Below are 23,790 nucleotides of genomic sequence, written 5' to 3'. Positions count from 1 at the left end.
GATAGGGACTCAACACCGTTCCCCATGATTTCTAGCCCAGCGTCTCATTATTGAGGCTGTTGACTATCAAACATCAAAATGGTACCTCTAGTTCATAGCCTCCATAGCAGGACTGCAGAGTATAAAACTCATAGACCCATGTTGGGTGCCCTTCTAAAGTCTTGGGCTGTAGCACTTTGGGGTTCCACCCTCTTTGGCCTAGGAATCTGGGTGTGCTCGCTCTGTCCTCTTAGGCAGCCTTTCAAATTAATTTTTAGGACATGTGGCACGGGGCTCTGTAATGACAGCTGCAAGGAGAAGTTATCATCCTACAGGCAGCTAATGAGAGCATATTGGCCTGGATATTCAGTTCTGAGTCCGTCGATCCAAAATGGATGATTGGAAAAAAGCTACCTCGTCCAATGAGATCTCTTTTATTTGTAAATGTGGGTCTGAGAACTGTCCTTTAAGCTGAGTTTGTGGGCCTTCCATACCCTATATAGAACCAGAGTCCAGCAACTATATTAAAGATTGTCTCAGCTAAACTTTTACCAACTGCGACATTCGGCAGTGAAGGTCTTCGTGGCCATGATCCAACACTGCTAGACATACTTATTTCAAAAATGTATAGGCACCTTTCTAATTTACCCAAAAAAATGCATCCCCTGCAGAGGTCTGTTTAGAATTCGAGATAATTGAATGGACAATACTTAGACAATAAGCATAAATTAAAAGCTGCTGCAGGCTCAAGGCAACAACTAACATTTCCCATATCATAGTATTGTTGTCAGCAATAGCAAATGGTCCAGATAGACTGGCAAGGATCTATTAGATTCTGCTATACTAGCTTTTGGGATAAAATCACTTTGGGATCTTACAATCACCAATGCTACCTTCAAAAAATCACTCAATAGCACAACAAAGAGGTTATCGGTCACTGCGGATAGAGCAGCTTTATCAAATAGGTCCCTTGCCTGGATGCTTTTAAACAATTATACAATCTTGACATTTCTGACGTACTTTGAGGGAGGATATGCAGCGTTTTAAAAACATAAATGTATGACATATCATTTTCGTCACATGCCACCTCTCATGCATAGTCCGCCATGGTTATGGAATAATAAGCCAGCCAATAATCGTTTATTTAGGTCAGATAAAGAGGCCATTTTTCATCTAGTCTGCATTTCTTCCTCATTTTTAAGGAGCAGGAGAGATCTCCCGAGAGTGGCTTTTAATCAACAAGGCATCCTTTCCTGCAGACAAACAATTCTCGCACAGTTTAATCCTACCGACACAATCCTTAATTGTCGCTTTATACATTTTTTATTAAGGGTCAAGCACAAATTAATGAGTCTAATGATTATACACAGCAATAGCCATCTGTGTTATAGTAATCCTTTTTTTCCTGTGCAGAAAGCGCTTTTGGAATGCACTTTTGGAATGTACTAATTATGCTGTAAATCTGTCAATTTCCTTATATAAGACCAGCATGTGTATAGATTTTAGAGATTCAAGTGAGCATGTATAATAGAACTGATATTTTCTCTATAGTGGTTAGTTTATTTTAAGAAGCTATTATTTTCTTAATCTAATGTTTACACTGCACTTGGGTAGCAAGGAATATCTTTGCTATAGCTGTTCATTCTTTCACAAGTAGCATTTTTTTTCCAATCTATTTTCTTGATGTAAAACTTATAAGGTAAAAGTGGTATATTGTTTTAAATATTTATAACAGTTTGTCACTTGTATTCATATATTTGAATTCATTTTGCATGATAAATTTCTTTGAGTTTGAGGAAAGCTCGCAGACGAAAGTTTCAAGTCCAGGTACCTCTAACTTGTAACGCTTTGAAGCCCAGAAACACATTTTTATAATATTAATTTTCCAAACTACCAAATGGATACAAACCAAAACAAGCATAGGCAAGTAAGTAAAGCTCTAATTGCATGTCTAGTTTGGTGTACTTCTATTCTGCTATGTTTTCGGGAGATAAGGGCAAAACATGCTATGGTGGTTAAAATGGGAAAAGTCAATTTTTTTATACCTCCCCCCTCAATCCGTCCCCACCCACGGATCTACACAAAATATAACATGCTAAACTGACTACGGCAACGCACTCTACGACGACTACAACGCATCCAAAACGCCCCCGCCCGGCTGATCCTCAACATCCCCCGCCGCACCCACACCTCCTCCCACCTGAGAGACCTGCACTGGCTCCTCGTCAACAAGAGGATCACCTTCAAGCTCCTCACCCACGCACACAAAGCACTCCACAACACCGGACCAGCCTACCTAAACAACAGACTCAACTTCTACACCCCCGCCCGCAAGCTCCGCTCCGCCAGCCTCTACCTTGCCGCCGTCCCGCGAATCCAACGAACAACCTCCAGCAGCAGATGCTTCTCCTTCCTCACCGCCAAGACCTGGAACACCCTCCGCACCCATCTGCAGCAGACCCAAGACCTGCTCACCTTCAGTGGCAGCACCCCCCAGCTTTGAGACCCTCACGGGTAAGTAGTGCGCTTTACAAGTTCTTTGATTGATTATTTTGGATTAACTTTTTTTTGGAACGCATTATGCCGATTTGATGAGTGGCACCAAAGTTATTAATAAATAAAAAAACAGCTTGTCAATGTAAACTCTGACCTAACCATAACTACATACTGGCTATTGGCAGTATCTAATACAAATATTTTACATTTTTGAGTGCTTTAATTTCACAAAATGCAATGGAATAACACACGTATTTTGCAGGGAACAGTGAAATATGGGAAATATATCACAGTTCCTTCTGATAAAAGGGTTTATCATCTTAATTAGACACTCCAAACTAATCAACAAAGCTTTACCATTGTCAGGACGATTAGGATTATGTATCAAAGTTATCTGATTTGCAGTGGCGGCTGGTGAATTTTGAAAGTGGTGAGGCGGAAACTGATAATCATACTGCACCGTAGCGAGCGAGCGTAGCGAGCGAGCCCGAACCCCCCTAAGGAGTGTTCGGGGGGAATTCCCCCCGAGAAAATTTTGAAAAAATAGTGGAAAAATGGTGCATTTTCAAGCAAATTTGAGAAAGCAGGAAGGTTAATAAAGCAATTGTGAAAGTGCAGGTATTACATTATTAAAGAGCTGTCATATAACATAGGTAGCTGCTTATTCAGTATAACTACAGAGCTTTATAACAGACTTCAAGATACAATAGATCGATCAAAATTGCATGGTTTTTGAAAGGCCGAACCAATTGGCTTTGCCATGGCATAGCTTGTTCATTATTTTCACCTACAGCAGCCATCAGCGAAAACATTCCTGAGCGGAGTACATATACTGGTATAAAATAGTATCTCAAGGTATATTTCGTAAACATAAATCAGAAGTGTTGCAACGTCTGATATAAAACATTTCAGCTGAGTTTTTGGCCTTAGCTTAGTATTTTTCACAATACGTTTTCTAAAACTACCGTATCCATAGTGCCATTAGGCCCGGCCTGTCCACCTTTAAAAACATAATAGACCAAAACATAGCATTACAAATAAATAACACCTGCAGCATAACACACTTAAAAATTACATAACATCAGAGCTGTTGCGCAGCACTAGAGGCAGAGAACTTAGGGGATCAAAAGTGTTGCTGGCACAGCCTAAGATTGCTCCCATACACGATGCACCGCCACCACCACCAATTACAGCACAACGTCACGCCTGCACAGTGCACACACCTTGGCCTGCTTGCATATGAGCCTGCCTTTATTATTTCCTCCCGGAAATCGCTGGGCTCACAAAGATGTATGCAGGCTGTACAAATTAAGCACCGGTAAAAAATGCACCTATTACTATACTGAGTATAAATATTAATTTTGTGGCATCACGTGTTGCATATAAAGGTAGTGCTGCCACTTACAAATGAGGGCGTCTGTCTGCTTCGGAGGAAGTGCCTTGAGCGGAAACTTTGGCACTATGAGAGCCCGAGAGGCATAACTGAAGAGCCCCATCATGACTGACATCTGGCGTCTTGACAAAATTATTCCACACCACAACCAGTGTCTCGCAGAGAATGCCATGATTTGCAGTGGGTGGGTGTGATATTGTATTGTACAATACTACGACGCCGGTATTATTATGATGAGGGTCATAGACAGTAGTTCGGGGTAGTAGTAGTACAAGAAAGAGCTATCTCAGTAACAGACTGTACACATCTGTGCCCTCTCCGGACTCATAATGACAGCTAAAGTGTATACTGTTGAAGTACTTGGTTGCAGAGTTCACAAGCACAATAAAAAAAGCGCAAATAAAGAAAATTGAAGAGAAAGTAATATTGCATACGTATAAAAAGGACATCGTTTTTGTCAGTCTCCACATTTTTCCCTGCCTGATTTTGCTGATGTTAAGAGTGTACACTATGCTTCTCCATCGTGCACGATCTTGCCTACTCTGACCGTGCCACTCTCAAACCAGTTCCTTCCCAGTCCTTATGTGATTCCCTCAACTCCTTCTTCCTAGACAAAATTTCCAATATCAAAGCAGAAATCCCCACCCCTCCTCCTTCTTTGTCGACCCTCAGATTCCCCCAGTCTCGGCTCGCCTTGATTCCCTGCCCCCTCTTACAAAAGAATCTTTCCTCTCCCTCCTGCCCTTGGTCAAATCGGGTTCCCCTCTGGATCCCTGCCCCGCTCATATCCTGAAACAGATCTTTTCTGCCTGTGTTGCGCCCCCTCTCAATTTCCTCAATAACTCATTCTCACAGGGCATTGTAACTCCAACTCTCAAATCGGCTATCATCCTTCCCATCCTAAAAAAACCCGGCGGCGACCCTTCCGCTCTTGAAAATTATCGCCCCATCTCCTTATTGCCCTTTCTGGGGAAGGTACTAGAGCGCCATGTGACCAGAACGCTTGGCGCCTTTGTGGAGGAGAACCGGGTATTAGCCCCCCGCCAGGCGGGCTTTCGCCCCGCACACTCCACAGAGTCTGTAGTGTTATCGGTCCTCGATACCCTCAGTGAGGGCATGGACACTAACCACCCCCAGGCCCTGGTCCTCCTCGATCTCTCCGCCGCCTTTGACACGGTTGATCACTCCATCTTATTATCCCTTGTCAGGGAGGCGGGGATTGGGGGCTAGGCCTTGGTCTGGCTGTCCTCCTTCCTGAGGGACCGCACCCAGGCGGTTCGCCTGGGTGACTATTCGGCAGACTTCCGTGCAGTACACTGCGGAGTTCCCCAGGGCTCCTCCCTTTCCCCTTTGTTATTTAATTTGTACATTGCCCCTCTCATTTTTGTTCTTCAACAGATGGAGGTCTCCGTCTACAACTATGCGGATGACCTCCAGCTTATTTTTTTTTTAACCACTTCCCCCGAGTCCATGTCTAACTTCCAATCGGTGATGCTTTTTATCCAGGACTGGATGAACTACAACCACCTGAAGTTAAACCCCCATAAGACGGAGCTGATCCTGACAGGTGGCTGCTCCAGTCCCTGGACCCCTCGTTTCTGGCCCCCTTCCTTGGGTCCTCCTCCTCCTCCCTCTTCTTCTGTTAAAACCCTCGGCTTCAAACTCAACGATCAACTCACTCTTCACTCCCAAGTTAGCTCTGTGGTGTCCTCTTCTTTTCTTTCACTTCGTACCATTCGCAAAGTTTCCCGTTTTTTTACCCTCTCTGCCCTTAAGCTCATAGTCCTGGCAATGGTAACCTCTCGCCTGGATTATGGCAATGCCCTTTACTGTGGCATGCCCGCCTATTGCATGAGACGACTCCAGCTGGTCTAAAACCAGGCGGCTCGCCTGCTCTTCAACTTGGCCAAATCCCACCATGTCACTCCCCTTCTCAAGTCCCTACTCTGGCTTCCTATCCGTGAACGAGCCCAATTCAAGCTGGGCTGCATCACCTTTCAGGCCCGGGCCGGCGTAGCCCCTGCCTTTATCTCTTCTGAAATCAAACCGTATGTCCCCGTCAGGGAGCTACGCTCATCTGCCCAACAATTGCTCACAGTTCCTCGCTTTAAACGCAAAAAGTGGGGTGGCACGAAATTTTCTACACTCGCCCCTGCTTTCTGGAACTCTCTCCCGGTCCATCTCAGATCCTGCCCCCAATACACACTCTTCCGTAAGGCCCTAAAAACTTTTCTGTTTTCTCAAGCTTTTTCTCAATAAACCGTTTTTATCTACTCTCCCCTGCTTCCTGCCCTCATGGGCTCAGCACCTTATAGCGCCAAGAAACCGCCAGGTGTACGTTGCACTCTATAAATAATTTTAAACTCAAACTCATTCTACTAAACAGTGGCATAGCACATGCGATAGCATTCAGATAGATGACAGACAGAAGGTGAAATGCAATTACAAATGCTACAGAGGGTTTTGCGCCTAGGAGTCCCAGAGGGGTAGGGCGGTTGCTTCTACTAAACAGTGGCATAGCACATGTGATAGCATTCAGATAGATGACAGACAGAAGGTGAAATGCAATTACAAATGCTACAGAGGGTTTTGCGCCTAGGAGTCCCAGAGGGGTAGGGCGGTCTGGGCATAGTTTGATCTATGAATTGGTGAGGTGATTGTTTATAGGTGGTAAGGGGAGCAGTATTTGCCAGTCTTTTGTTGTGATTGCGCTATTTTACCTAAATAACAAGGTCCTAACACGTTTCTGATTTACGCTTGTTGAGCCACAACTAACAGGATTATTCGTATCTGAGTTTGTATAGCCTTCCAACTTTTAATGCTATTTATCCCTGTTTGAAGCACTAGAAAGAATATTAATTATGTGGCTCCTATCCAAAATTAATCACTTCAGTCATAACCGCCCATTTCACGTGTAATGTGTGACACCTTCAGCCAGTACTGGCTTTTACTTCAATACCACTACTCGTCCTGGGATTTTTTTTTAACCTACACTTACAAAGTTACGAAAAAAATGAAAGTCCCATAAAGTAACAGGCAGTTGGTTGAAAAGTCATGATTTAGTGATAAGACGTTACATGGAAATACTTGGCAGCACTGTTTATGGTGCTATGAACCAGCAAATTGGTGATTGCAAACGCTGGATACAACTAAAGCTATTCATGTTTCTACGAATTTTGCCTCCCCTCCAAAAACATACACTGTATGCAGGGCCGGGTCCTGCTGGTGCTAAGCAGGTGCGGAGAAGGGTCCTTATTAAGCTCTCCAATGTTTGCCTTCACCCTCAGTGTGAAAATAAAAATCTTCACTCTGCAGCAGTACCATCCTTCACAGGTTTTGATATAACTTATAAGAGACTCGTTTTACTTTTTTCACAGTCATGTCAGAATGGAAGCTTTTTCAATATTATATACAACGAAGCAGTAGTAGTTGCTTATTTATTTTATGCAACTAACAACCATTGACAAAGCCAATAGTCCTGGCTTGTTGTAGGAGTAATGTTACTTGTTTTATATATCTGGATGCAATGACAAAAGCAACAAAATACAAGTCAGGCAGCGCAGCACACTATGCTAAACACCGATTTTTAGCTTACGTGCTTTAAAGCAGTTGTAAGGCACGGCCACTGGCCAGGCCCCTTTGAGAGAGACACTCCCCCCAACAGTTTTTTCATCCCACTTAAAGCCCTGACTGACTGTATGGTACCTGCATTTCTATCGCGTTTTCTCCCCACCTGACTGTGTGGGTCTGAAACAACAAAATACACTCTGGGCCTCTGGCGCTGCTCAGTGAAAGTTCCACCCAGTCGTTACTTGGTCCATCTGTACCACAGGCAGGCAGGACTCAGTCAGACTCCAAACTGCCCGCACCATTCAAGGGGACGATCGCCGCTTTAATGGGGATTCTTGGACCATTTTCCTCATGAACCATATTCAGTGATGGCAAGTGTGCAAACAAAATAATCCTTGTTGAAATTTGGATTCTGCAGCTCTTAAACCGTGACTAATATTGTGCACAATTAAAGCGCTAGGAAACATTGAAGGCTCACTTGCTGTTAAAAGACCTGCAGTCACACTGCTAAATAACAGTGCTTGAACAACAGTCCATAAGAGTAGCACTGCCACTTACTAGCTCTGAGTAGCTGCATGACGCCCCTCTGAGAGCAGGGCGAAGATGGCGCTGCGTTATCACCACTAGCAGCAGACAGCCATACACACCTTAGTGGGCATGCTTTCCTCGTGAAAGTTGAAGTGTTTATTCAGTAAGCAAGGTGCATGCCACGTTTTTGGGTGCCACTTTTTTCTAAAGAATTGTATTTTCGAAAAATAATCTTGTGCATATTTAAAAGCAGATTTTATATATTTTTTTAATTTGCACTAGAGCTGATTTTGGATGCGAGTGCTTCTGCAGATGTGTCACGGAGAGGAACGAGGCTTTGAATTGCGCATGCAGATAAAAAGGAAGAAAGGGTGTTTTCGTTTGAGGAAGAACAGTTTCATGTAACATTAAAAAAAACTTATTTTAGATCCAAATAGAAATGGGATAGTGTCACTGAGACTATTTGCATTAATAGTAGTGAGCTGCTGCTGTGCTACAATATGGAAAACACACATCACTTTCCCGGAATAGTATATGTAAACATACTTCGAATTTGGGCAAGTGTCAGTGCACTGTCAGGGACATGGTCAAAGAGGGCATGAAAGAGCTGAAACTGGCTCATTAATTCAAAGCTGCCCCGAACAGAGCCCCACAAAATACATTTGGCAGAGGGCCCCCAAAAGATACCCCTGCACTCAGAAAGAAGTAGGATACTCCCGAAGAGCTACGCCTAGGACAAGGTGTCGACCCTAACGTCATCTGGGGTCAAAGGGTGCAGGATGAAACGTGTGCTTCCCCTGGCATTCGAAGAATCGTCATTTATGCGGTGTCTCGTGAGGTGGAACCGGTTCCGGTGCACGTCATACAGCTGATGGCAGAGTTCCAATCAGAGGCATGCTGGGTGCCAAAGAAGCGCCGTAGATTAGTTTGAATCAGATTACATCTTGGTCCCAAGTAAACAAAACAGAAGTACTTGTGTGTTAGTGGTAGACATCAAAAGTGAGACGCATACCACGGCCAGGGGCTTGCAGCCAAGGTCATGCAGGAACAATCAACGGGCCCACCCCTGCGACAACCTCACTGCCGAATGAAGACAACAATGCATTCATTTGTATTAATTGTAAATATGCCATACATGTTCTTGCATAATATAAATAAGTTAAGTAAACTTAACCTACCGTCCAGCAGACTTCAGAGACTTCCTCCCGATTCCCGCCGTCCTCGCTTTCAAGTCCTGCAGGCAGCACCAGCACGTCATCAGGAAGGCGGCGCAGCAGGCAGCCTCCCTCTCCACTGCCTCGTTTTCCATTGGTGCGGCCGGCTGCCCCACCTACGTCATTTTCTCTCTGTATGCTGCTGCTGCAGCATACAGAGAGAACAGGGAGAGGTACTCGAGGGCAGGGGGGAGTGGCTTGGGGGAGTGGCTTTCCCACTGTTGGTAATACTGTCTGTTTGGGCGGCCTCAGGCTGCCCATACAGTCAGTATTAACAACAATGGGCAAGCCACTCCCCCAAGCCACTCCCCCCTGCCCTCAAGTAACTCTAGCTAGGAAGTTCTGCTTTCTCTTCGTGCGAGAAGGCAGAAACAATGGTAGTTATATAATATGATAACTACCATTGTTCTGCCTTCTCTCACGGCGAGAAAGCAGGGGGGGCGGCGCCCAAACGCCCTCATGCAAAAACCGCCACTGCTGATTTGTGCGCTAAGGTTATCTAAGTTACATGGCACCGTCTTTGGCAGTATTACTTTTTCCAATTCAGCTAGAAATAGCATTTTTGTGAAATCTGCAAATTATGTGACAAATGTCATAAATTCATATTTATGTGGTAAGGGCTCCAGCCACAAACTCTCATTAATCCATTGCCTCTCAGCACTGTCCGTTGCTTTATAAGCAATGTATTCATGAAATGTAAACCTAAGTCTTTTTTATTCCAATCAGTACCTATTGTTAGCTGCTGTTTGAAGAAAATGGCTTTTTGAAGCTAAGTCTCCCTAATTAAACATGGAATATAAAAATACCCTGAAATATTTATTCTGAGAACTATTACGCGAGAATTAACTGGGAAGACATTATATGTATACCTGATGAAGGTGGCTTTACTAGAAGGTCCGCCGAAACACGTCGATGCTTAAGAAAAAGGAGGATTGTGCTATATACTAATTGAAGACAATTCTAAAGCTTTGCTGAATGGATTTTCTGTTTGGTACCTCCTTTTTTGCCAATAGGAATTTGAGTGTTTCCTTATTTTAATTGTCTGTCCCCTGTTTTTAATCATATTTTTAATTATTTTTTAATATATATTCTAATATGAATAAACTGTTCAGCATACTCTTATAATTTTGTCTATTTTTACATTTTGCTTTGCGAAATATAGTATCACGTCAGTATTTGTTGTTTTTGTACGAGTCCTGAGAATATATGTTCCAATAGTAAGGTGTCCCAAAGGGAATATATGTCTGACGAAAGTCTGTTGGTCCTATGTTGTCAATGAGAGCGTGCTTATTCATGATGCATTTTGTGATCAGAAAGGTGCACTTATCTTGGGTTGCGTTGCTTTGCGTTGTGTGGAGGTGATCATTGCAGTTGTCTATTAATTAGCCTGCAGATTTATGTTTGATATTTCTTTTATTCAGTAGCTCTCTAAACTGGTAATAGCAGCAGGAGGTCGTTCACTCTGGTGGCCAGAGGCAGATATCTGCCTTGGTGGCTTGTGTTGAAGTCATTCTTTCCTGGGACTAGTATTAAAGGTATTAAAGCCGAGGGATGATTAACTGGCACGTGAACTACAGGGGTGGACTGTGTTAGAATCTTTCAGTTCACCAGCGGTGCATAGCAGACACCTTCGCCAAAGGCTTCCTGCTCATCTGCTATTGGGTGATTAAAATTAGATTTGGATTATAAAGCAATTTATTGGTAGAACCCACTTCTCTAACAGTAACAGGGTGATGTTCAGTTGGAATTGATATGATCGAATCATGTTGAGAAGGATTATTTGTCTAACATGGTGACATTTGGTTGGCACTGATGTGATGGAGTCACGGTTAGGATCCTGTCCATTGTAGTGTTCTTCTTGAGGCATGGTTGCACTGGGGTTGGAGTCTGTGCGTGGCAGACATGTGAAGGCAGGCTCTAGTGTTCCACCCTCCCTGTCTGAGGATCAGAGGAAGGGCGGCTGCATTAGGTCGTGTGATGCGTTTTACAGGTTTTGCTGAACCTGTGATGGGGCCCTGTAGTGGAATCTCTTTGTCACGTACTTTGTTATTGAACACTGGAGCGGTCTATAATGGGATTATATGCCTCCAAAATGTAAGAAAGAGCTATTTAAATTAAAAAAACGGCCGGCTATACTACAATCCATTACTTTTCACTGCTGTGAGATTCTAGCGTTTTAAGAAAGATCATTTAATTCACTGGGCGCTTACCTCATTCTCCTAATATTGTACCTTCCTTTCCTTTCTCGTGGTTCTCCTTTTTGCGTCTATCATGTCTTCCTCCTCAACGCTTTTTGTCCACCTTACCTTTGCATACTCCATCCTACATCAATCATCGCTATTTACATATTTGCATCCACATTTAGAAGTCGGTAATATGTAGATAACCGAAATATCCAGCAGATGGCAGTGCAGGTTTAGTAAGGTTAAATATCTACAGTAGTAGGATATGCAACTCAATCTGTGATGCACTTCACTGCAGCCGTTCACGACCCTGTAGATAACTATCACACGTCACCCAGTTTTTGCACCATTATTTTGTTATTGTTTACAAAAAAATGTGTGTCCCTCTGAAGAAGCCCATTTCTAAAGTGTGCCATAATTAAACGCAGCATCATTACAGAAACGGAATAGCGTTTCATAATATGATCCGTCCCTGTGCATAAGTCTTGATATGCGGACCTGCATACGTGCCCGGTACTTTTTTTGTCATTTTTTTGTAGCTCAGAGACGGTCCAGGGGCATCTGAGCGGTTTACGAGAGTACAGTTACTGAGAATTTATTGAGAATACAGCACAGAATACAGCACAGGACAAGAGAACAACAGACATTCGAGAGTGTGTGGGGATCATATGAGGTACCAGTAAAGCAGGTTTGATAAGGTTTAAGATAAACACCACGCAGCCTTTTCCTAAATTGCAAACTTTAGCAGGGTTCAGTGGTGCAGACGCACACAACACTAGAGTAGTTGTGTTAGTGCTGATCGAATAATGTAGCCTCGAATAGGGAAGGGGCCTTGTACTCAACCATATGCAGTCGCGTTCACCTACTCCATATTATTTATCAGGACATTGCCAATGGGCATGTTCTAATTTACATTAGTCACGCCCCATGCAAGTTAGTGGAAGTAGCCTTAAGCAGTCCTTGAGAAGAAAAAATAGAAGTGAAGGTACTTTGCACCAGAGTACCTGCTGTTTCTGAGAAGTGCCGGTACTCTCAAATTAAAAGTATTGCATTTCTCTGCTGGTTCCCTCCCTCTCAAAATAAAAAAGTGCCGGTACGCCTGGGAATATGCCAAAACGATACGCCTTCCCAGTGTGAGTTAACAAGAAGAAATATCTTTATTTCTCCTAGTTACTTCCTCTTTCTATCTGTATTGCATTCCATGTTTTTGTTTTCCCATTGAAATAATTTGACACACCACGTTACCTCATTGCCGTGACACTAACGTCATTTCTCGGGACACAAATCATTCCTCGGGGCTGGCACTGGGTCAGATATAGGATTAATCGGGAGTTAGTCGCTTGCAACCAACTTGTGCAGGGGATTGTGGACTGAAGACAGATCACCCGCCCGGCTCACCGCTAGGTGGCGAGGGCGCTCTCCCTCTGTAAAATGAATTTGATGCGGCGCCTTCGAGGGCATGGGGAGGGTTCATTGATTTTAATTGCAGCTGACAGCTGAGCCACAATGCGGGTGCCGATGCAAGCAGGCGGCCCTGCTGTGTGAGCCATAATGTGCAGCAAATACCACTAGCCAGCCTTCCACAACTCATGCAGCAGGATGTGTTGTCACCCGCGCTGCGGCGGGAATTGATGACGATATTTTTTCATAAAATACATTGTAGCACAGCCTTCAGCAGCAGGTGCTGCTGGCTCAGTTAGTGAGCCCCAGGCCAGTTGGGGCAGCGCATACACGCCACGGCGAGCTGCCAGCCACCACTCCTGTTTAGTTTTAGGCAGTGATAGCTTAAGTGACGGCTGAGGCGCTATGCGTGACAATGCATTTCAGTGCGGTGTTGCGGAAAACCACACTGAAATGCGTTAGAGTCACGTCTGTTGTGTGATACTTGGCAGGCCTGCTTGTTTCTGAGAAGTGCCGGTACTCTCAAATTAAAAGTATTGCATTTCTCTGCTGGTTCCCTCCCTCTCAAAATAAAAAAGTGCCGGTACGCCGTACCGGACAGTACCAGCCCATTTAAAGCCCTGGCCTTAAGAAAACTTGGGGGCATATTGAACGGAGTTGCGTCGCTCTTGCACCACACAAGGTGGTGCAAGAGCGACGCAAGTACTAAATGAGATTTATGAAGCCACACACGGCCATCCTGCATGGCCCTATAAATCGGGAGTAAAGCAACGAAGCACAAAATGCTACATTGCTTGATTCTGCCCTAGAGAGGCGTACTATTAGCATTGCATTCCCATGCAACTCCAATGATTTTTGACGCATTCCCAGATTTGCCAGAACTGGTAAACCCGGGAATATGCCAAAACGATACCCCTTCCCAGAGAGAGGTAACAAGAAGAAATATCTTTATTTCTCCTAGTTACTTCCTCTTTCTATCTGTATTGCATTCTGCAGCACAAGTAGAAAGAGGAATTTGCCTCTCAGGAATGTTTTTGTGCTGGAAGGAGACCCTTCCTACACAAAACAAGCATTTGCAATGCAATAGGTCTTGCATTATTAAAGTTTGAGCTATTGACATTGCTAATATTAATGCAACACCCTAGAAACCAACGCTCCCAAAGTATCCATTACCACTCAAAAGAAAGAGCCCAGTCACAACTGCCAGCCATAAGAAGAAACTACAAACATGCAAAGCTTTGGGACTCAGGATTCTTAATGGCAGGACAAGAAGGGGGTCACTGAAACAATATTCATACAGCTCTCATTTAGGTAATATATAACAGAGTACGGAAATGATTTAAGATATGGTAGCATTCCGCCTAGGGTGACCAGACGTCCGCGTTTTCCCAGGACGGTCCCCGTTTTTGGAGAAGTGTCCCTGTGTCCGACACTTTTCTCCAAGTGACTCAAATGTCCCCGTTTTCAACCAGTGTCCCAGGTAAACACAGAAATGTCCCTGTTTTTCATTGTTCAGGTAGAGCATGCGCGCGCATGCTCTCTTTGCACTGGCATTTGCTAGCCTGTCATGTTTTATTGATTTTTGGCAAATATATGCTGTAGTCCTTAAAAGTGTAAATGTAATAAGAAGTACTAATGCTGCTGTGTAAAGGAGAGGGTTGCCAATAAAAGACCTCAGATTTGTTGTCTGTAATGCTTCATCTCGGTCTGTGGAGGGAGCTGTCGTTGTTGTCCCTTTTCTATGTCTATGACAGCTGTCAAATAATCCTACTTTTATGTCAATGGTTACTGCAAACCGTAGTCCTAAATCTATGCCTATGACCTGTCCCCGTTTTTTGTTTTGAGAATCTGGTCACCCTAATTCCGCCTGTCTGTCCTTCATGGTTTTAGTTCCTTACTGCTCCGGTGGAGTATTTCAAAGGAAAATATTTCCACTGTAGCAGCAGGAGCACCTACGTAAGAAAGCAATGCTGGATCAGCTACCATATCATGGTGGGTCGCTTGCCATTATTTTTGTTTCTCTGTATCAATCATTTTGCACACAATGTAGGTGGAGGCCATGGAACACTTTTAATGGCGAGGAGTAGCAGGCTTTACATGGAGCTTCTGAGCTGTGAAAAAAATCTGCATTTGAAATCCCATCTTAAATAGGGCTGGCCTTCTGAACTACTGATCTGGCAGCTCGGTAGTGTCCGCCAGGTCAAACATTTCTAAAAGCAGAGCCAGCAGAAGTTCCGGCAATAGGAAACCTAGTAGTTCAACCAACTGTAAATAAGGCGTGGAAACAGCAGGTCCAGATAACCAGGATCCATGCTGATTTTCTGCAGGGCTCCTGCTCCACCACACTGCAATGCACCCTCAGATGTGGTTACTGACTTACCAACATACATCGTCCAAGCAATTCTTAAGTGGTGTGCGCAGGAAATACAAGTAATGTCCAGGAATTTGCTCTGGATATTTCCAATGTTCCTTTATTGTTGAAATTCAAACGATTCACAGAATAACAGGAAAATTTCAGCCAACGCATTTCTTTCTCTATGAAAACTTCATCAGGGCATCTCAAGTAAATAACCCTCTCGGAGGGGGGAGCATATATGTTCGCACTGGTTGCCCGAACAGATTTATCGTATACAGCGACTTGGAGATGTCTTAGGACAAAGATTCGACCTCAAGGAACAGCAGAATTCCAGCTGTGATGGAGGTCCTGGGCTATGTGAGAAAATCCAAACATGCGTCTTTAATCCAAAGAGCTGGAATAAATCTAAAATCATACGTTGTGCAGATAATTGTAAAAGTCCAAATAGCCTTTTTAATATAAAAATTGAGATCAATTTGCACTATATAATGAATAGTAGTGTGTGTCGGCATCCATCTTATATATAGCTGGGCCAAGGCGGCGCCTGTCTGCAGTGAGGCACCCAATCGTAGAAGTATTGCTTCAATAGGTAAATCTGCTAACAACACTCGCACAGTGAAACAACTTCATGAAGACTCCAGGTAGTCACACTGGAGCCTTCTCCGGGAACTAACCCAGTGCTCTCGATAAGGCCTATTAGAAACTGGTACCGTATTCAAAACGCCGCTATCATGTGAGTGAACATGACTACATGAAGAGAGACCAAAAAAAAAAAGAAAACCCTGGGTCACATGCTTGGAAAAGGTCTCAATGCAGAACTATGACCGATGTGTAACTACAAACACAACGTGATCCAATGCTAAGTACCAAACTAGTGGTGCTCACAACAACATGCTAACACAGATTAAGTAAGCCTGGGTAACAGAGCTGCAGTAGGTGGAATACATCTTGAAGCAAGGCAGCAGCAGCTATTGACGAGACAAGACTTGTTCTAACTTGTGAAAGAAGTCCTGCATTGATGCAAAGTGTTTTAGTGCTCACATCAGTTGCTTGCAAATTTCATAAAACACCATGGCTAAAAAGTGCCCATATTTTCTTCCCTCACAACATGAGAGCTGAAAGAGCGACAATGTTTTAAAGGGTGACTTAATCTCAACATTTATTTTTTACTCTAGTGTTGTGTAACTCCTCTTATTGAGCATTTCCTTTGCGCGTATTTACAAGAAAGTAAATGTGCAAACAAATATGTAAACCCAACTAAGAGGACAGCATTATTTATATAATTAAGACTGTCATGAACGTTGCCAATAATTCAGTCCAACTGTACAAGAAAGCAGACTGCACATGCACTACAAGGGAAGCTCACCACAATGCCAATTGCAGTGCTATCTCCACACTCTCCACTTCTACCCCTATGCCCATAAGAGTGGTGAAATAAAAATATGCAAAGCCACTTCCCTGGTCTTTTGAACTTCTTTGCTAGGGTCCTACCTCCTACAAAAAAGAAGAGTACAGGGGCATATTAATCCAAATCACAAGTAGTGGTTGATAGTGGAGAGGAATACAATTTGACATGGTGATTCGATACTTCCTGGGCAATGGAAAAAAAGGCGAAAAAAGGCAACAAGGTAAGGAAAAATAAAGCAACTCTACATCATATGGTTTGTATACAGACGCCAGTGTTGAATGCACAGTGCTTCCGTCAGCAATGTGTTGAGAGAATTCTTTGCAGACACACTGTTCGGAACCTTCATTAAACACGCATTTGAAAACCCAACTGTTCTCGTCTTTGAGTCCTATTTGCTTAACCAGTACCTTTTAGCTGGTGGGGGTGGAGGGGGTCAGCAACTCAAGGGGCCAGAGACAACACGGAGGGTGCAGGTGGGGGAGAGGGAACCAAGCAGGATAGAGGAGAGCAATTTAGAACGCAGATGTCAGGTGAGAAAAACAAACTGTTGACAGAAAGGGATCAATGTACAGCTGGGAGAAGGAGAAGCAGAAAAGTGACAAAGTAACGCAGGTGGAAGGGCATCAGAAGGTGAGAGCATGGCAAAGGTTGGCAGGGGTAACTACACAGGTGGGAGAGCAGCACAGAGAGAAGAAGAGAAGTACACTAGGTAGACAGCAGGGAAACAGATGCACGCTCGTGGAGTGCTTAACAATTAAGAATGAGTTTAAGCTATAGGCATTGTAAATGACACTGCCTTTTATTTATGTTTTCAAAACCAATACGTAAATTAAAGGCATTGTCATTTACAATGCCAATGCCTCAAACTCTCACAAATGCGAGACCTATTGCATTGTAACTGCTTGTTAGGATTGTTAGAGGCATTAAGGCTGAAGAGAAAAGAGTATGTGAAAATGGAGCAATACTGTGTCTCATGTGAAAGCTGGGTGAAGAAGCAGTATTTTATACACCACTCTTGTCGCAATTTTAGCATTAAGGCGTTTTACAAAGAACAATGATGCATATACAGGTATAATAATGCACAGAACATATGTTGCTTGACCATGAGCAATGAAGAAAAATCACACACATAACAGCATAGTGGTGTAACTGGGGAGGAGGGGAGAAAAGAGGAGAAATTGGGGCGTGTGGAGGCAAGAGGAAGAGGGTGCAGTAAGAAGGGGAAACATACTGTTAAATACCATTACCTAAGAGGAGTTCATATGTAGTCGAAAATCTGCATTGTTTTGTGTCAATGTTACTTGCGGGGGTAGGTTGAGTGACACCAGCAATACTTGGGGGGAGGGGGGTGTTAGAGTTTGAGTGGCACCAGCGGTTACTGGTGTTTGTGTGTGTGGGGGGGGGGATTGTTGGAGGTTGAATGACGCCAGCGGTACTTGGTTTGTGTGTGTGTGGGGGGGGGGGGGGGTTGGGGTTGGAGGTTGAGTGATGACAGGCAGGAGAGGGAAGATTAGAGGTTTAGTGGCATCTGGGGTACTTGCTGGGTCTGGGGGTTGCTAGTTGAGTGACACCAGCAGTTCTTGCATGAACGGAAGGCAAGCAGCAGATTCTCCGCACCCCGCATGACATACCTGGTGGCTAGCCTGCGTCCATCGAGCCTGACCATCGCCAGCCTGTCGTAGTAGCGAGAGACGGTTGGAAGAGAGGCTTCCTGTCCTCTGTACCGTGCTGACCAAACAGAAAGGAATATCACAGAAAGGACCCCACAATTATATTACGCCCGTCACCTACTTCCAGATAAACGCTTGAGAGACGGACTCAAACCTGTTCTACTGCGCAAGCCTCTTGAACACGATTGTTAGAACTGGCTATTTCTGGTAGGCTAAGGCTGACGCCAAAGCTAGGCAGAAACCACCATTCTAGTCAGGGCAAGGGAGTCACACGCCAAGATAAGCCCTACTCACCCCCTGGTAGCTTGGCACGAGCAGTGAGGCTAAACTCGGAGGCAATGTGTAAAGCATTTGCGCCAGCACACAACAGCAACAACATACTAGGCACACCACAAAAGGAACTCCACACAAGGTTATTATAAAATAACTTTTGTATTGTAAAAACACATCAGATAGTATCACACAAAATACATGGTGCCAACTGGCACGGGCAATATTCACAAGGCATTATGTACAGGACAGGGCCACATGGGCCACTGTCAGAATCAACTCTTTTAGAATAGAATAAGTATAGCACAAGATAACAGTTATAAATCACAACCAGTAACTACTGGTAAAGGTAGGTACACACTACGCAATACTAATAACCATAGGCCTAGATCACGCATGGACACATAACCTCTCTAGTATAACTATACTAGGCAAACCACCACCACCTAAGAATACAATACATTTAGGGGTATACACAAGAACACATTACCCATGATGCATGAAACACATTCAGAGGAGTAGGAAAGGAAAAACACATGATGCCTAAAAACATTCAGAGGTGTAAGACAAGGGAAACACATGATGCATAAACCTACACATTCAGCGTTGTTCAGAACAAAACACATGATGCAATAAAATACATTAAGAGGTGCAGCGCAAGAAGACACATGATGCCTAAAACATTCAGAGGTGCAGCGCAGGGAAAGAAAGGCACATGATGCATAAAAACATTCAGAGGTGCCCCAACACAACTCAATAGCGCAAAAACACACAGTAGGCAATTACTATTAAACACATAGAAATCACATTGCGCAGAAATCACATACCAGCCCCCATGTAATAAAGGGACTAAGAGCCCTGTGTCCAGAATGTCAGGGCGCGCTGCCATGCAGCGCCAGTCCAAAGTAAAAGCCTAAACGTGGCAGCTGCCCACGAAGTGCTGGGCAGCTGTAAGCAATCACAAAAAGGCCTAAACGGTGCAGCTGCCCACTAATTGCTGGGCAGCTGTGAATCCAAACTGCGATAGGGTCCTCACTGACCCTTAGGCGCAAACTGCGCCAACTGTAGGAGCCACACAGGCTCTGAAGCACTCGTGCCCCCGTTGGAGCCTACACAGGCTCTGACCTAACACAACTGTTGGAGCCACACAGGCTCTAAAAACACCGGTGTCCCCCAAGCCTCACTGGGCTCTAAACATAACACTTGCAGGCGAGAGGAGGGCGGGCACCGACCATGTGCCCCGATGCCCCATCTAAATGCTGCCCCTCTCTGGGCTCTGAATTGCACATGCCCCCGGAGTCTCGGGGGCTCGACATGGAATGCGGGGCAAGGTGGGAGCGGCCCGCTGCCAGACAGGGCCGCTCAAGACTAGGACAGAGCACAGTGCCTCGAGGCACCCAACAAGAAGCCCCCACTCACCGGGACTCCGACGCGGGATGCCAGCCTTCTTCAGTATACGCGGTGGGGGCAGGCACCGGCAATATGCCTCGAGCCCCCCTCCGCCTTCCCGCAGCACTCGGTGGCGCCTGCGGGGCTCTCCCTCCCTCCCGGGAGCCCCGCACAGACCGGCGCATCTCCAGTTTCTCCGGGCGGCTTCTCCTTCAGATGCTGCAGGGCTCCCTCAGCTCACGGGAGTCCTGCCGCCCAGACACCATGTTCCCTCTTCCTCTCTCGGAGCTCCCTCAGCACACAGGAGCCCCGCCACAGGCCGCAACACCAAGTCTCCTTTGGGCACCAGCAGGGCTCTCCCCAGAACACGGGAGCCCTGCTCACCCCGGCGGCGCCATGCTCCTTCCCAGGCACTGCAGCTTCTCCCCTCGCGCCGGAGCTCTTCCGGCAGGCCGCGCAGGGATTGGCCAGTGAGCTGCTTCCTGGTGTCCCAAGGTCCCGCCCCGGCCTGCCTGACTTCCAGTTCGGCCGGGCGGCAACGGGGACGATTTTGCGGGGCAAAACGAGGGGTGGGCACCCTCGGTTGTAGAAATAAAAGTAGAAACGGGGTGAGCACCCGTTAGGCAATTAAATAAATTGGGTGGCACCCATGAATAAAAATAATTAAATAAAAGGTGCCGGGTGGGCACCGGCACTCGTACATAAAGCACTCCCAAGCGCTAACGGCCAAACCACAGCGCTACTAGCGCTAGAACAGCAACCAAAGCGCTTCCAGGTGCTTTAGGCTATAATAAGCCCTGGCAAAAGACAAGTTTATCTGAAGGGAAATGCAGCTTCTCCATGCTGCCAAAGGTCCCAGAGATTCCAAGGGGCAAAGCAAAGTCCCCCCAATCAGCCCAGGCAGGGCAGAGGGGTCCCCCAGAAGTCCTCCAGGCATCCAGGAAAGTCCATCAGGTGTCCAGGGGCTGGGCAGGGCCCAGGGATTTCCCTGGGCCCAAGCAGCAACACGCCCCTGGCAGATTCAAGTCCAAAAACAAGAACAAATTGGAAGGGGACACAGCCCCTTCTTATACAGAGAAAAGTCTTTGAAGTCTTTGTGCAGGCAGTGTGAGAACCAGCTAGAACTGGTTTTAGGGAACTCTCTTCAGTGTCAGGGACAGAGGTGACAGTCGCCCAGCGGGAGGTGGAGCCAGCATTCTGGTCAGGAGGGCCCAGCCCTAGTCACTCCCAGGTGCCATCTCCTCCCACTTCCCTGGCAGCAGACGCAGCCTTTCATCCACGGGCTGACTCAGACAACCTCCTGGGGCTCCCTAGCTCCTGCCATCCTCAAACTAGACAGTCAATCTACAAGCAGGCCCAGGCACTCCTGGGCCAGGCTCACCAGCCAATCACACGCCAGACACAAATTACACAAATATGCCAACCTCTAAAAGTGGCACTACTACACTAGACACAGTCATGCCGCATATATCATTTCACAGCATTCAATCTCATGAGTTCGTACATATCAAACTCGACCCTGCACTCCCCACACATCAGGAACTACCATGGGCATACATATTCCCCATTCATTCCTATTGGAGGGCAGGTCACTCACCACACATATGCAGAGAGCTCAAGCACTTTACACTGTACCACAGTGAAAAAGTGCGCAGAGGCCTAAAATCTCGGGGTGAACCTGCCTAAAGGGCCGGGTCCAACAACGATCATTATGCAGGTTTACTCTAATTTGCTTCCCAGTGCTGTTTTTCTACTTAAACGCGGATCTGGAACGTAGGCCATAACGCAGAACCAGTGGTGCGCGCGCACCACAGAGGAGCCGACACGGGAATCAAAACCAGTGGTGCGCCCACCACAGAGGAGCGGGGACAAGGGAGCCTGTCATCTGTGCTGCGCTGATGCTTGTCCTAGAAACCGATGGGAATGGGCGGAGCAAAGGCGGGACATGCGCCCGCTTTTGCCCAATTGCGTGCCTTAATATTAAAAAAATAAATGCTAAAGCAAATGGCAGCCTGCAAAAGCAAAACCACACGCACGAGCGTGTGGTCAGCTTTCAGAACCCCATACAAGAGGTCTTGCGCTGTGCGTGCTGTGATATGTACTGCAACGCTAGGCGCAAGACCTAAAAAAAACAATCCTGTATGCAACACAGACACCCTTGTTGTGCCATGGTGCAAGGGTTCCTGCGTTTGCGCTAGACAGCCAAAATGTCGTCAGCACCGGGGGAAAGGCAAGAATGCTCCATATTTCCTTATCCTGCCTTTTCCATGTCCCAAAGTGCAGCCGCCCAGCAATGTGACTTGCTGCACTGCATGACATTCTCGTAAATAGGCCCCTCAGCCTTTTCCAGAATGTGCAGTATATAACTGTCTGCGCAGTTAAGCAAAATGCCTAAACACCACACTGTGTTTTGTAAATAAATGCCAGTTTTATATTGAATGATCTGGATACAGAAGTCAAACATATATGCATATATTTATCCTTTACTGTTGTGGCTTTTTCTGATCCTAAGGAGTACATTTGGGGTACGTTTTGAAAATCCAAGAAAACAGCAGTTTTGTTTCGGTCAGTCGCAAAATTCCAAATAGAGTTATTATTGTTTGTCCCCCAAGTCCTCCAAAATCTCAGAGACATTTTTTGTTTTCAGTGGGCCCTAGGTTTAGGCTCATGTGCATGATAGCACATTGATTTTCCCCATTAAACACCGAAATTAGAATTAGGAAATGCTATGTGCTGCATTATAAAGTGAAGACAATTTTCCAAATGAAACAGAGGTTGGTAATCCTTTGCTTCAGGGATTTTATTTTAGTAAAATATGTACATTACTCACCCTCCATTTTATGCCCCTCTTTCTTATTTTTTCAGGATGGAAAGGTACCCTACTAGGAGTTGCAATGGCGACAGTAAATGCCATGGTTACAGAATATGGCTGTATCCTGAAAGATATAGTTGTCGTCATGGGCCCGTCAGTCGGCCCTTGCTGCTTTACACTGCCCCAGGAAGATGCTAAGGCTTTTCATGCCATCGATCCCAAATGTGTTCGGCTGCCCGACTTGCCCGAACCTTACATTGACATAAGGAGAGCAACACGGTAAGTGATTTCACTTGGCAACGTTCCTGGTGTCTTGACCCTATTAATTCATGGGTTTTTGGGCTCACCTGAGACAGAGCATGCACCGTTGTTGGATGAGGTATTGTTTCTTTAAAAAAAAAATATTAATTAAGAAGGGCTTAATGCCTGCCCGTAAGTTACCACAAGCTTCATTGCCTCCCTCATGTCTTTTGTTTCATTGGTCAGCAACAGCTGGCTACATTGTGTGGGTCTCGCTACAGACAGCTTTGGAGGATTTGGGTTTCACCTTCTTAGATTCGACACACAAACACCAAAGCTATGCAAAGAATCAGCTGTGTGTGCTTTACAACGAATATGGCTCATTACATCGCAATGTATTACATTGCGTGCTTTTACATCGCAGTCGTTACAACGACCGCGTTGTTAGTACTCAATGCATTTACATCGCAAGTCATTACAACGACTTGCACTAGAGGGCGCGCTGGACTTAGGAATAGTATTAATTACTATTCCTACTCCAGTTTGCGCAACAGTAGGGAAGGTGTTGGAATTCATTTCCAATACCTCAGCGCCCCCTAGTGCAAGTTGTTGTAATGACTTGCGTTGTAAATGCATCGCGTACTAACAACACGGTCATTGTAACAACCGCATTGTAATAGTAGTGCGATGTAATGACAGCGGAGCAAATGCTGTTTCCCTTTACATCACCTTTCTTGTTGTCTTTTAAAGTCCAGGACAGGTCTGCCATGTCTTTTTCAACAATCCTTTTGTTGAGCTAGCTCCCCACAGATCTCCAGGGCAGTTCATCCAACATATCTATTCCACCCACTGTAACCTCAGTAGTCGAAGAGGGGGGGTCT

At 45.3% G+C, this 23,790-nt stretch overlaps 1 protein-coding gene across 2 annotated transcripts in view; it reads left to right on the top strand.

The window, feature by feature from the left end:
- Positions 1-23,790, top strand: part of LACC1 (laccase domain multifunctional purine nucleosidase 1) — a 123,576-nt gene that overhangs the window by 79,155 nt on the left and 20,631 nt on the right. For both annotated transcript variants that reach the window (XM_086935018.1, XM_086935019.1), the window contains exon 5: positions 22,723-22,948. In XM_086935018.1, coding sequence (XP_086791144.1) covers positions 22,723-22,948 — 226 coding nt within the window. The remainder of the gene's footprint in view (positions 1-22,722; positions 22,949-23,790) is intronic.

This window comes from Lissotriton vulgaris, chromosome 8, assembly GCF_964263255.1.
Source record: "Lissotriton vulgaris chromosome 8, aLisVul1.2, whole genome shotgun sequence".
Classification (NCBI taxonomy): domain Eukaryota; kingdom Metazoa; phylum Chordata; class Amphibia; order Caudata; family Salamandridae; genus Lissotriton; species Lissotriton vulgaris.
This window is presented reverse-complemented; position numbering and strand designations above follow the sequence as displayed.